Below are 13,312 nucleotides of genomic sequence, written 5' to 3' on the forward strand. Positions count from 1 at the left end.
GCTATGGATCACCTAATAATATATAGGTTGGACGAATTCTATGGAAAGCCCATTAGAAATCGTCCAAGGGATATGTTAAAGGAGTCCATGAGCTGCTTAGGGCTTAAGCAGTCAGATTAGGGTTTCCTAGTTGAAAACCCTAATAGCCTACATGTATATAAAGGACCCTTATGCCCCAAAAACGTGGACAACTGATCCTCTAGGGTTTCTAGTCATTTTGGGCAGCCTCTGTTCTTCTCCTCTTCATCCAAGTTGCATAAGGTGTTTGTGACTCCATTAGAGGTGCAGCACTTGAGTCACTAAGCTTTCTAAAGCCAATCAAAGCAAGGAATTGATTGTTACTGCAATATAACAATCAAAGGTAATTATCTAAACCCTAATTCAGTTTATTATATGTTAGATATAGGCTTTATGGCTTTGGATTCAAAGCATGTACAATAGAGAAACCTAGATCCAAGCATTAGGGTTTGTATGAGCACATAAGATTGTTTCTTATGCATAAAACCCATCAGTTATCATAATGTGGATGAATCAAGTGAGGGATGGTCACTTGGGGCTGTCGGGGATAGTTCCAAGTGAGATCCACTTTTGAATTTCTGCCCATGTGTAGAGTTTTGGATTGATATATCTGTAGGAAGCATCAGGGTTCCTTGAGGCTGGGAAGAATCCAAAATAGGTCAAGATTGTGAGTGTGGAGCAGACTACCGTGTGGTCAGCGGGACCTTGAACGGCTAATCGGGTGGTGTGGATAATATATTGTTTGATTAAGGATTAACTGGGAAGGCCAGTCAACATGGTATTATCCTAAGTCAACTAGAGAGCCATTTCTGGTTGCGATATGGTTCACGGTTAAGCAAGGAATAATTTTCTTTGGTCAGTGATGTAAGATTGTGGAGCAGCCATAGCATTCACCATGTTAGTGTGCGGTTGTAGGAGTAATGTAAGACTATAGAGCAGTCGTGACATTCACCAAGTTAGTGTGTGGTTGTGGATGTGATGTAAGACTGCGGAGCAGCCGTAACATTCACCAGGTTAGTGTGCGGTTGCAAGAATGATGTAAGACTACGGAGTAGCCGTAGCATTCACTGGGTTAATGTGTGGTTGTGGATGTGATGTAAGACTGCAAAGTAGTTGTATCATTCACTAGGTTAGTGTGCGGTTATAGGAGTGATGTAAGACTTCAGATCAACCGTAGCATTCACCAGTTTAGTGTATGGTTGTGGAAGTGATGTAAGATTGTGGAGCAGTTGTAACATTTACTAGGATAGGATGCGGTTGTGGAAGTGTTAAAGACTGCAGAGCACCATAACATTCACTAGGTTGGTATGCGATGGTAACAGTGATGGAAGTCTATGACTTGGCTCGTGGCATTCTCTAGTATGATTTAGATCATCACATGATTGGGTGAAGGGTTGTGAGTGGGACTCAACATCTTTAATACTTGGTAAATCGTAGGCTGGGTTGGGGCCAAATGTGATGTGAGAACTCAGTTTGGTTTATAGCTGTCACTAGGGTTTATTGAGCGGACTTGGTGATCGTTCGAGCATTGGTTGGTTGAGCTGTCCTTCATTGGGAGTGAATGACTGATGGAGTCATGCTGGCGGATAGACCATGACCACCTGTACTTGTCCGATTTTTTAGTATGTAGCTGATTTTGTTTTGGATGAGGATTTTTCGATATCGATAAGTGGTCGAGGCGTATATGTTTTGGGTATCCGTAAATTTGTTCAGGAATGATAGGTTTGTGCGGTCTGGGTTATAAAGTTGAAGTTCATTCTTCGTTAGGGCTTGGGATTTCTGTTATTTTGGGTTCGACAATAGTAAGGGTGGGTGGTTATCAGAATGAGGTGACTTTCCCAGTCATTTTCGCCATAGGTAGCCTCGACGTGGTGGTTGACTGAAGTCAACATTGACCTTTGACTTTGACCATTGACTTTTGACATGGGTTGAATTTTGGCCAAGATGGTTGATTTCAGTATGTAGTATAAGGTTAGACCTTGTATGTTGTGATAGGAGTGCTATAGCGGTTGTGTAGCTTTGGGTTGAGTGTTAGTTGGCTTTTTGATTCAGGCGAGTCTTCTCGCTGTACTCGGGGGGTCGAAGGCACCAATGTCGGTCCATTGGCTTATGTTATATAGGAAGACCAATAGGTGACCCTTAGTATTTGTATGAAAGACCTGGAGGTGGCTCCCGATAAATTGTATGCAAGACTAGAGATTAGACCCTGACAATTATAAGTAATATGCTAGTTGTTTTTATGATACTTGCATGGAAGACCAGAAGGTGACTCTTGAAACTTGCCAGTAAGACCCAAGGTTTTGGCCCCCATCATGGAAAGGAAAGACCATGATACAACTCATGGCATAATGACAAGACTATGGTTGACATATAACAATCTTTATTGTATGTATGATATGTGGTATTTTAGGAAACTCACTAAGCTTTATGCTTATGGTTTCGGGTACTTCCAGTTTGAAAGGGAAGGACCCAACGTGACTGCACGGTGTCCCACGAGTTTTCCGCATTGACAATTAATGCTATTATTCTAATGTTTAAATAATATATTCACTATGATCAGTTTTAAAACAACTCGTTTGTATGACTTATTGTTAAAGAAAATGAAAATTTTTCTATGAATTTTGGGACGTTACATAAAACATGGCGGTTGTTAGATAGTCGGGGAGTCGTGATGTGATCCAACAAGAGAGAGAGAGAGAGAGAGAGAGAGAGAGAGAGAGAGAGAGAGAGAGACGCGTTTTATTTTCTTTCCCTTTTTGTTTTTTTTAAATCAACTAAAATTAAAAAAAGAAATATTATTATATATAATAAAAGATAATTTGGTTAGGAATAATATATTTTTAGGTTTTAGGCTTTGGCCATAAGAGTTTATAATTATAAACTTTGACCAATAATATACTTTGTGTTTTAGACTAATATACTTTGTGTTTTAGACTTTCGTCACAAAAGTGTATTATTTTAGACTTTGATCACAAAACTTTCTTATATTGGTAGATTTGGTCAATAGACTTTCGTATCCTTACACCTTTCGCCCCTAACTTTGTAGAACGACAATTTCCACCATTTACTCTATAAAATGTTACTTTAGTCCATCAAATTTGAATTTCATATGTTGACAATTTTGGTCCTTATATTGAAAATAAATTAGAAAATATGTATCCGTAATTTACAAGAAAAGGTTCTTGTGAAGTATATTTTTTACACATATGGTCCATGTGTTTAATTATATACTATTTGGGTTGTCACTTTCGTTACAGGACTTTCATATGTTGGCTGACTTTATTCCTTTGTAGAAAGTAAATTACAAAATTGTCATTTTAATTTATAGAAAAAGTCCCTATGCAAATTTTTTTACAACAAATGGTCCATTTGTTTTAAAAAAAAATAGAAAAATGTTTATTGCATAATAGAAATTTTATAGATTAGGACTCTCACCCCTAAAAAAGGACATTGAAACTTATGAGTTTGACACGCTGTGTTTCTCATGAAGTGAGGAGGGGGTAATTTTTAGTTAAAAATAAAATAAAAATGGCAAAAACGTTTTGTTATGTCAAAAAGGATTAGACAGATAAGCTTTTGAAACCATAAAGATCAAACGTGTAGGAATTTAAATATTTATCTTTAATTCTTTACTACGTAGGTTTTAAGAAAACATAAGGATTAATCATGTAATTTTTTTTTTCCTAAAACACTCCTTATGATTTTTTATTATTTTTTTTATTTTTTACTATGTGTGCTTTAAGAAAACATAAGGATCAATCATACAATTTTTTTTTCCTAAAACAGTCGTTATGATTTTTTGTACATAAATGTTATTTTTTTGACAATATATAACGTCAAACCAAAAATACATTATACATAAGGACCAATGGCGTGACAACCTTTGTTGGAAGGGACCATCTATGCAATTGTTTTTCATAAGGACCGTATGAGAGAAATATTTTAAACTAACAGGACCATTTGTGAAATTGTGTCAAAGAATATAATTAGAACGGAATCTATAGACTACCCAAACGACGAGGACTATTTATGTAATTTACTCTTGATGTAATAAGCTCCGGGTTTTGAATCTTGACGCAGAGGAAGCCAAGGAACAGTCACCAGTTGTCGCCATGGCTGTTACTCGTAGTCCCTCCCATTCTCAACCCCAACAACATAAGGACGACGACGACGATTTGCAACACCAAGATCCAAATTCCATTCAATCGAAAGAAGCCGAACAGTCACCACCGCGGCAACCACCAAATTCTGAAACCCTAGATCCCCCAAACCCTCATCAATCGCCCCTCCATGATGTCGGAGTTCAGAATCCTCAAAAATCAGACAAAGACGAAGAAGCCCTGTTGACGCATGATGTAGACGATCAACAATCGCAACAAAAAGACGATCATCAAACAGGTATGTCTCATGCTACAATTCCCGAACCAATTGTACTTCCCGAAGAAACCAAAAACCCACCTCCATCACCAGCACCACCACCACTTGCGTCACCAGTCAACCCCCAGCGCCGACTCAACAAACGCAAGAAAGCCTTTAACCGTAATCCTCATAAACGCAAGAAACTTCAAAACCTAACCGATATCCTCAAACCCATTCCCTTTATACCAACCAAAAAATTAGATTTTGTTAAGCACGAGGAGGTTTTAAAGCGTTTAGGGTTATACGAGTTCAGCAAAATCGAGTTCGACCGTAGCATAAGGACCGATCTTGTTGTTCAGTTGATTGTGAATTATGATCAGAAGAAGCGGTGTAGTTACGTTAATGATGTCAGGTTAAATCTGAATAGGACTGACTTTGCTAGAACTCTAAAGCTGCCTGCTCCGAGGCCAGAGAAAGGAAGCAGTAGCACTGTGGAGGAGGTGGATTTGGATTCTGAGGTGTTTTCCGATGAAGCAATTGGGTTCATTGATGATTTCGTTTCAAGTTGGATACTTTTACATGAGGATTCATGGGTTATGCCACCGGATTTAGCTAAAATGACTAGATGTGTTAAAGATGGCCACCCTGAGAAAATGGATCCCGCTAGATTGATTTGGCATATGGTGGAGAAAGAACTAACTCAAGGAGATAAGCTCGTTGATTGCTACTATGCATCACATTTGCAGTACCTCATAAGGTCACAGCGTCCTGAGCTCTTCATGGAAGAAGATGAAGGTGTTGCTAATGGCATTGCTGAAGATTTAGGAGAGAAACAAGAGGAAGTAGAGAAAGAAGAGGAAGAAGAGAAAGAAAGGAAAGAAGAAGAGAAAGAAAGAAAACAAGAAGAGACAGAAGGGAAACAAGAGAATGAAGAGAAAAGTTTGATAGTTGAAGAACAAGGTATTGAGTTAACTTTAGGGTCAGATGTCAAGGAAATAGTACAAGAAGAGGTCAAGAAAGATGATGAGGTCATGGTGGATGCCGAAGAACACAAGGAGGATGAGGCGGTGGCGGAGGAGGTGGAGGAGGAGGTGGTGGAGGAGGTGGAGGAGGAGGAAGAGGAGGAACAAGGGAACTGGCCTTTGTTTGGGAAAAATGAACTAGGCAACCATTTTTTGCAGCGATGTAATAGTGATTTGAACAACTATGAAGAACCAAAGGTCGAAGAACTCGAAGATGAAGATGAAGATGAACAGATTCAACAAGTGGAGGATGAAGATGAGGAAGAAGAAGAAGAAGAAGAAGAAGAAGAAGGTGGTGAAAGAGCAGATGAAGGATTCAACATGGAGATGGAGGCGAATGATGATTCTCTAGATCGAGATGGATTAACTGGTAATTTCCTTCAAGGAGTCGAAGCATCTCACAATCCTTTTAATGGCATGGATCTTTTTGGGTCAAGAGAAGGTTCATTCATGTCTCATGGTGGGCCCTCCTCTTTCTTCAATGGTGGCAAAAGAGTGATGGAAACCGAAGAACACATAACCCATGTCGACCCAAATCACAAAAGGTTAAAAACCGATGAAATTTGGGGTCAAAAACCAACCGATTTCAATACATGCATGGATCAAATGCAACAATGGATGGAAAAAGCCAAGATGCTACACGAATCAAAAGAACAAGCTTTCGAAAACTCCCAATATAATCACGAGTTAGCAATAAACCAGCTTCAAGAACGCCAAAACTACATGGAAATGTTGATAAAGTCAAAAGATGAAGAGTTATCAAAGAAGCACACAGAGGTATTTAGGCTTGAACGTGAGCTTTATCTAATGGGGGATCTTGTAGCAGGGTATAGAAAGGCTTTGAATGATACTAGATTCAAATTCTCCGAGTATAGAAAACGTTATGCCCTTCATGAGGAACCAATTTACAAAGACGCGGGTCCCGGTGGTTTGGTTTTGAGTACACGGGAGTTAGAGAAACAACGGGTGAAGCAAGAGGAAGATCGTGTGAAGATTCTTAAGATGTTGAAGGATCATGAAGAAGAATGTGTTTCTAAATTGGGAATGCATCATGATAAGGTCTTGAAGATGGCTGATAAATTGGTGTCTGTTGAGAATGAAGTGAAGAATCTAAAAGGAATGTCTGTGGAACGGAAATTGACTCGGGATAAACCGGAATTAGCTGTTGAAAGTGAAGAGAATCGGGATGAAGGGGAATTATTGGGTGAGGCTGAAGTCCACCAGAAGTCAGTGGAGGAGGATCAGGAAATGTCTGTGGAGCCTGAAATGGATCAGAAGGTAGAAGATGAAGTTATGGAGAATGATAATGTGGAAAGTGTTCCTCTTGATGCTGATGAATCAAAGGTAAACATCAGTTGTAAGTTGTAAACTTGGTTATAGTGTTTTCATGAAATAGTAATACATGAATGTGATGTGATGTGATGATGGTTGATATGTTGCAGGAAAAGGAAGGTGGTGAAGATTGAAGTGATTTTTTGTTGTGAAGGGAAGAGGAAGATAGTAAGTTTCCATTGGTAAATCTTGCTTTTGTTTAGAAGTAAACACTACTTATCATTGAATGTAGGGTTGGATTAGTGACACATGTCAAAAGTTTGTCTTATATCTTATGTTATGTTATATGTTATGTTAGTGTTTATATCAATTTTTTGTAATGCATCATGTGCATGTGTGTTGCTGACGTGGCCAACATAGATTAGACCAAACTTGATGTGGTAGATATCCCTCCCTATGAGACAAAAAATTGCAAAATTTTGTCTGGTTGACATAAGTCTTTTCTTTATTTATTCCCCTTTCATTAAGTTATGTATGAGTAAAGTTTGAATAAATAGTGTGAATGTGACTAATAACCAATTTTGTTTCCGTTATATTCATCAATTTTAACGTGAGGCAAAAAAGGACAAATAAATAAAGGGTTAATGTCTTAATAGGTTGCTTACATGTGGTTATTAGCTTAACCTATTAAGTTATTATGTCTAGATTAAGTAAAAATGAAACAATCATATATAGTCGTTTAGATTAAGTACTTACCCTAGTAAGTACCAACATGCCTTTAGCCTACCTTGTTCTAGTTGTGTGTGGGGATATAGGTGAAATTAAAAAGTAGATTACAATGTATGTTGGTCGGTGTTCCAAAAAAAGCTTGCCAAATGTAATAAAACGCTAATGTTGTGTCCTAATTATGTGTTTGACTTGGTGTCTATCATTTTATCTTAATCAAGGGTATATTTATCAAGGTTCTAAATAACGTAAGGCGTGACTTGGCGGCAATGTCAAGTCTCAAGCTTTTCCAAGCCTTGGCGAGTCACGGCGTTTATAAGGCATGACTTAAGACGTCAATTTTCTATATAATTAATATTTTTACATGCATTTTCAACTATTATTCATTTTTATACACATATATGAGTTAAGGCGGCGTTTTGGCAAAGTTTGGCGGCAGGTGCAAGCCTTGGAGCTGTGACGTGCCATGGCGAAGAACCTTGATATTTATCATTTTACGTAGAAAAGCAAGAGAGAAATGTTAAAAGCCGGAAACCATTGCGTGTTTGGGTCTTGTAATACCAAAAGAAAAAAAAACATGTTAATTTTTTTTTGTAGAGGGAGGTGATTTGTACATATTAAAATTTTGCAATCCACAACATTTTTTTTTTATTATTTTTTTTATGAATAGACAATTTTATCCTTTCCTCTATTTACTAAACTTCATTCTTTATCCTTTTGACTATATAAATATATCTTTTTCTACCATATTTATCATTTTTTTTTTACAAAATTTCAATTTTACAATTTTATCTATTTTATCAAACTTACATTTTACCCCTATCACTACAAAAATTGTTTTTTGCTCTAGATTTTTTTTGTCACAAATAAACTTCAAAAATATAAATCAAACGTATATAATTCACTTGATTGTAACGTTTAAAATCAAAAATTTAATCAAAAATTTAATTATATGACCAAGTTTTTACCAAAAAAATATGATCAGACAATCATCCAGATAGAAATCTAAACAATTATCCAAATCAAAAAAAGAAAATAATAAATAAAGAACTAGTCATTCAATATAAAAATGAAGAACTATTACGTGCTCAAAAAGGAGCATCCAAATCAAACGGATTTACTGTATATACGTTTAAATCGATTAAGTTGTTTTCACCATCCACTTTATTGCGTCACTGAGATGATTCCACCAACTCAAATCTTGAAGGACCTCGTGTTGTGGAAGTTATTACTCTTTTCTTTTTTGATTTGGAGGTCTTCCTTTTGGTCGTTGAATCACGGGCTCAAAAACAGTGTTAGATTGATTCATAAGTTTAGTGATCACTAAAAATACATGTTCTTTCTTGTTTAAGGACACCTTTGATACGCTAAACACAAGTCGTTAAACAACTCATTAAATCTACTAATGCCTTCGTCATGCAAATCATTTTGAAAATTTAGCGATAGTTTGTCAATCCTTCGATTAAATCCAACGATAAAGTAGTTCATTTCCAATATTTTATTTTGTGAGCACATGGAAGACCCATAGTTGTCATAAAGACACCGATACAAGGAGATATACTACCTAAAAAAGAAGCTCTTTAAAAAACAACATATTGCAATTGTGAGGAACTTAAAGTTTATCACTCGAGAGTTTCACTTTAATCTCATTAAATTTATGCTCAACTACAACACAGTTTTTCTCTTTCACTTCCCGCAAATCTCCTGTAGAAACATGCAAGTATTGTTTAAGTTTAGCATGAGCACCTTCAACTTTTGATGAAGATTGGTTGCCAAAATGCAAGAACTTATCGGTCCAAGCACTAACAATTTTTTTTTTCCAAGGAAGCCATATGTTCTTTATGTACTCAAGTGCATCTTTTTTCTCTTTATACATTGACTCAAATTCAAACCAATTTTCCTCAAAGAGAGCTTCCGTTGTCGAGTATACAACATTATTCCAACCGAACATAAAACTATCGAACTCCCCGACACGTCCAAAATACTACTTGCAAACTGTCAATACATTCTTTTCCATATGCCAAACACATAAAATATTTGTTGTCGTGTGAAAAATATTTTTATGCCATTCATTAACGCCAATTCCAATTCCCTATATGACATAATCATACACGGTTGATTACCCTGTCCAATAATCTCCTTAAAAGCACGTAATGCCTAAGAAAAACAATACTATAACCATAAAATAAAGACAATACTATAACCATAAAATAAAGACAATTCACACTGTAAATTCAGTGAGATTGAGATCATATAAGGCTCATTAATAAAAAAATATGTAAATATGTCATAAAATTTGCATAAATACATATAATAAAGATAATACTCACTGTAAATTCACTAAGATTGAAATCATATAAGGATCGTTAATGAAAAAGATGTAGATATGTCATAATAATTACATAAAACACCACAAAGACAACCATTGTATTTGGTTGTTTGTACACATATTAAGATGAAAAATACATGTATATATTCATAAGATGAAGAATAGAAGAAATTGGAGAAGGTATTTTGTTTGGAGTTTTGTACCTTCACTAGAAGTGATGGCAAAAGAATGTGACAATGGTGGAGAAAGTCGACACCAACGATGGTTGAGGGATCTGCCGACGACAACGAATGCGACAATAGGATAGCGAGTAGTAGACAGCGACGAATAAGGCCATGGTGGAGAAATCCGAATATGATGATAAATTTGATGGCAGTGGAGGCCAGAGATGGCATAATCAATAGAAGGAACCGAAACATTGCCTATAGGTCGTGTGTCTTACTTGGGGAATGTTTTTTTAGAGTATAAGTGGAAGGGAGGAGGCGGGGGGTGTTGTGATATGTCCTCAAGCTTAACGCTGTTATTGGTTGTTCTGCACGATTTAAGCCTGAGAATCACAGTAAAGAAAGAACCGCTTAGTCGTCGTCCGATAGAGGGTCCTAGAACGAGACTCCGACGGTCTAGTCAGAAGTTTTATGAGAGAATTAGTGTTTACTTTGAGATAGTGAAAGTGGCGATCCCTTCTATCGGAGGAGAATGGTTCCTTTTATACATGTTGTTGCTGGGAGCATGTCCCCGACAACACCTTCTACTTTGTTTGGACTGTTAGGACATGGAGGCGTCCTACTGGTGGGTCATGTACCGCTAGTGGTTATCCACTATTGGTGTAGAGTTACTGAGAAGCGGCACTCTTAGCGCTACAACTGTCGTTATGGGGAGCAATTTGGTACTATTTTGGCATGTTGTGGGCCTTGGTGTTAGGACGTCGGGGCCTAAGCGCAAGGCCATGAGGGCGAGGGCCTGGGCGTAGCACTTATGCTGGGCAATGACCATTAACTAGGTCGTCCTTTAGATAACCACTCCGTTGTCTTTGGCGTATTCCTGGAGGGATACGTTAACAAGTCCCCTAGGCTAGTAGACTTCTGCGTTGGGATGATGTAGCTGAGTTAATCTAGCCTTGACCAGGATACACGTTTAGTAGGGATGGATCTGATGTCCGTTGATGCGACATAGCCGTTCTGCACGAACAATTTTTTTACTGTGGTAATCGTTCGATTCTCCCATTTTGTATTTAAAATTCCCCTTTATTAGGGGCGGTTTTGATCTTTTGTATCTCCTATGCTTCAACTGTCTTAGTCTTCTTCTTTGTGATATTCTTTCCTTACCGTTTTCTATTCGGGGTCTATGATGACGTCCATGCAATCTGGGAGCGACCTGACACTGGAAGAGTTCGAGTCTCTTAAATTCCGTTTTGGGTTCATGCCTGAACACGGAGTACAATTTCTGAAGGAAGGGCTATTTTCTACCAGTCGCCGACATGGAAGGTTGGAGTCCTTATGTCGATTTTCGAAGTGGGGCTTTGTCTGCCAATATCAAATTTATTTGATGAGGTTATGCGTGAGTATGGCTTTTCTGGAGATGACCTCACCCTTAAAACCATTAACAAGATTGTTGGGTTCAAGTTGGCCTGCCAAGTCTTGGGTGTACTTCCTCAACTCCGGGCCTTCTAGTTTTTCTTCAAATCATCTACCCAGTCTGGCATACATACTTTCTCTTAGCAGCGCAATACTCATGTGTTTCTTTTTAACTAGAGGGCTCCTCGAAAGAACATGAAGGATCGATGGTTGTGGGTTAACAACGATCTGATTGGTCCTGACTACCCTTGCATGACCATCTCCTCGGATCGGGCACCTTAGTTGTCGGGTTCTAGTTTGCTTGTAGTTGAAGCATTGAAGTGGATATGCTTCAACATGGAAGATTAGCAAGATTGCATCATGGCGGCAGCAGGAATGAGTGACGCTTGGAGAGACCGAAGGATGATGCCTTAATTTTACGTGTCAAAAAATGGTAAGTGCCGTTTTCCCTACCCCTCTCTTTTTTCCGCTTTAGGGAGCTTTCCTTGGGGAGGAGGTTTTTAATTTGATGGTTGTTGTTTCATTTGCAAGTGCTGAGAGGGTTTTGTCCCTCAAGAGAGTGTTGTATGGGAAGTTTAAGAGCGACCTTTAGTATCACGAAATCCCTTTGGTGGAGGTTCTCCCACCACCACTGGTGCTACTTGTATGTTTGTTCTGAACGTTCATTTCGTTGCTGTGAACGAAGGGTCTGGCGCTCGAGTCGTCTCTGGTCCATTGATTATAGGTGTAGGTGCTGGTTCCCATGGTGATCCTTCATTTTGTTTTGATGGGAGTGGACGATGAAGGGCGAGTCTACTGGTGGCAGTCGGGCCACCGTTAATCGACGCACAACTTGGGTAGATTCCGTGCTTGTGGGTGATGTTGGGCTAGCACGACTAGTGGCCGATTACGCAAGAAACGTAATATTGATTTCTTGCATGGAGGCTTGCCTGATGTGATTGACATTCTTGATGATGACGCTTCATGCCATTCGGAGAGAGTGGACCAAGGAACGACTGTTGCACATCAGCGAATGGAAAAGGGAACAAGGGATGAAGTTGATTTAGGTGATGGAGGTTTTGGTAAAAAGTCTGCGGCCGGTTCTAGAGTTGCCTCCAGTTTCTGTTTGGTTCCACCTCCTGGCGGTGCCGTCTCTGGTGTCATGTCTACGCAACTGAGAAGTGATGGTGTGTATCGCCCATAGTGGAATATCACTCACGAGTCTCTACCGACGCAACCTTCCAGTGCTCATGAATGGCGTCTTTATGCTTTCCTCCGACCACTTTGGAGTCATTGGAGCTTCTTTCTCATTCCAATATGGCGACTGATCTCTAATATGTTGCGGCCCAGGTTGCTCTGTATTTGGTGGCGGTAGGTCGTCTTTGCTATTTGGGTGCCAACTGGTGGAGTTGGCTGCGGTCAAGATAGAACATTATGATCTGAGAGAGAAAGTGTGGCTCATTGAGGATGAGAGACACAATTTTGAGGAGCGTTACATTGTTCCAACTGGAGAGAAGTCTGCTACTGAAGACCTAACTAGCTTGGATGGGGAGGTAGGGCATTTGTTACAACAAGTGCGAGATCTGGTGGTGGGGAAGGAAGCACTGGAAGTGCGTATGAGACAATAAAGCGAGCAGCTGGCGGTCGAGGCCTCGACAAGGAGAGCCTTGGAGAAGGATTTGTCATGGGTCCTTCAAGAGGGGGTGGTCCGAATAGATGACCAAATCATTGATAGTGAAGAATTTTCACTTGGGGTTCGGCACTTGAAGGCGAGATGCATGGTCGCCGGTATTGAGAGCGGTAAGCAGCCGGTGTGGAAGCAATTGGCTACCAGAAAATTTGATCCAGCGGAGCAGGGTGCTGCGGCGCAGTCAGTGCATGTGATGCATGCTACCATAAAGGCGTTCTTGGAGAAAAAATTTTCTTCGTAGCTCTGCCTTGGCAAGTAAGACTTGGCGGGGCTCCACCAGCTCTATTTGGATCATCCGGTGGAGGAACGTCCTCCGAAGGGCTATCCGGGGGATGTCAAACCT

At 39.2% G+C, this 13,312-nt stretch overlaps 1 protein-coding gene across 1 annotated transcript; it reads left to right on the plus strand.

The window, feature by feature from the left end:
• The first annotated feature begins 4,056 nt into the window (after positions 1 to 4,056).
• On the plus strand, positions 4,057 to 7,051 carry LOC145065707 (uncharacterized). The gene is made up of 2 exons (XM_079012756.1): positions 4,057 to 6,743; positions 6,842 to 7,051. Exons 1-2 carry the CDS (start codon positions 4,131 to 4,133, stop codon positions 6,863 to 6,865), a joined length of 2,637 nt encoding a protein of 878 aa, XP_078868882.1. The 5' UTR covers positions 4,057 to 4,130; the 3' UTR covers positions 6,866 to 7,051.
• Positions 7,052 to 13,312: the final 6,261 nt, after the last annotated feature.

This window comes from Lactuca serriola, chromosome 8 (genome assembly GCF_051521515.1).
Source record: "Lactuca serriola cultivar US96UC23 chromosome 8, Lser_US96UC23_V15, whole genome shotgun sequence".
Classification (NCBI taxonomy): Eukaryota; Viridiplantae; Streptophyta; class Magnoliopsida; order Asterales; family Asteraceae; genus Lactuca; species Lactuca serriola.

Excerpts from the sequence above, each read along its gene's own strand:
- LOC145065707 (XM_079012756.1), top strand. The coding sequence starts at position 4,131 with ATGGCTGTTACTCGTAGTCCCTCCCATTCTCAACCCCAACAACATAAG. Across the intron at positions 6,744-6,841 it reads TTGATGCTGATGAATCAAAG|GAAAAGGAAGGTGGTGAAGA; the intron begins GTAAACATCAGT and ends GATATGTTGCAG.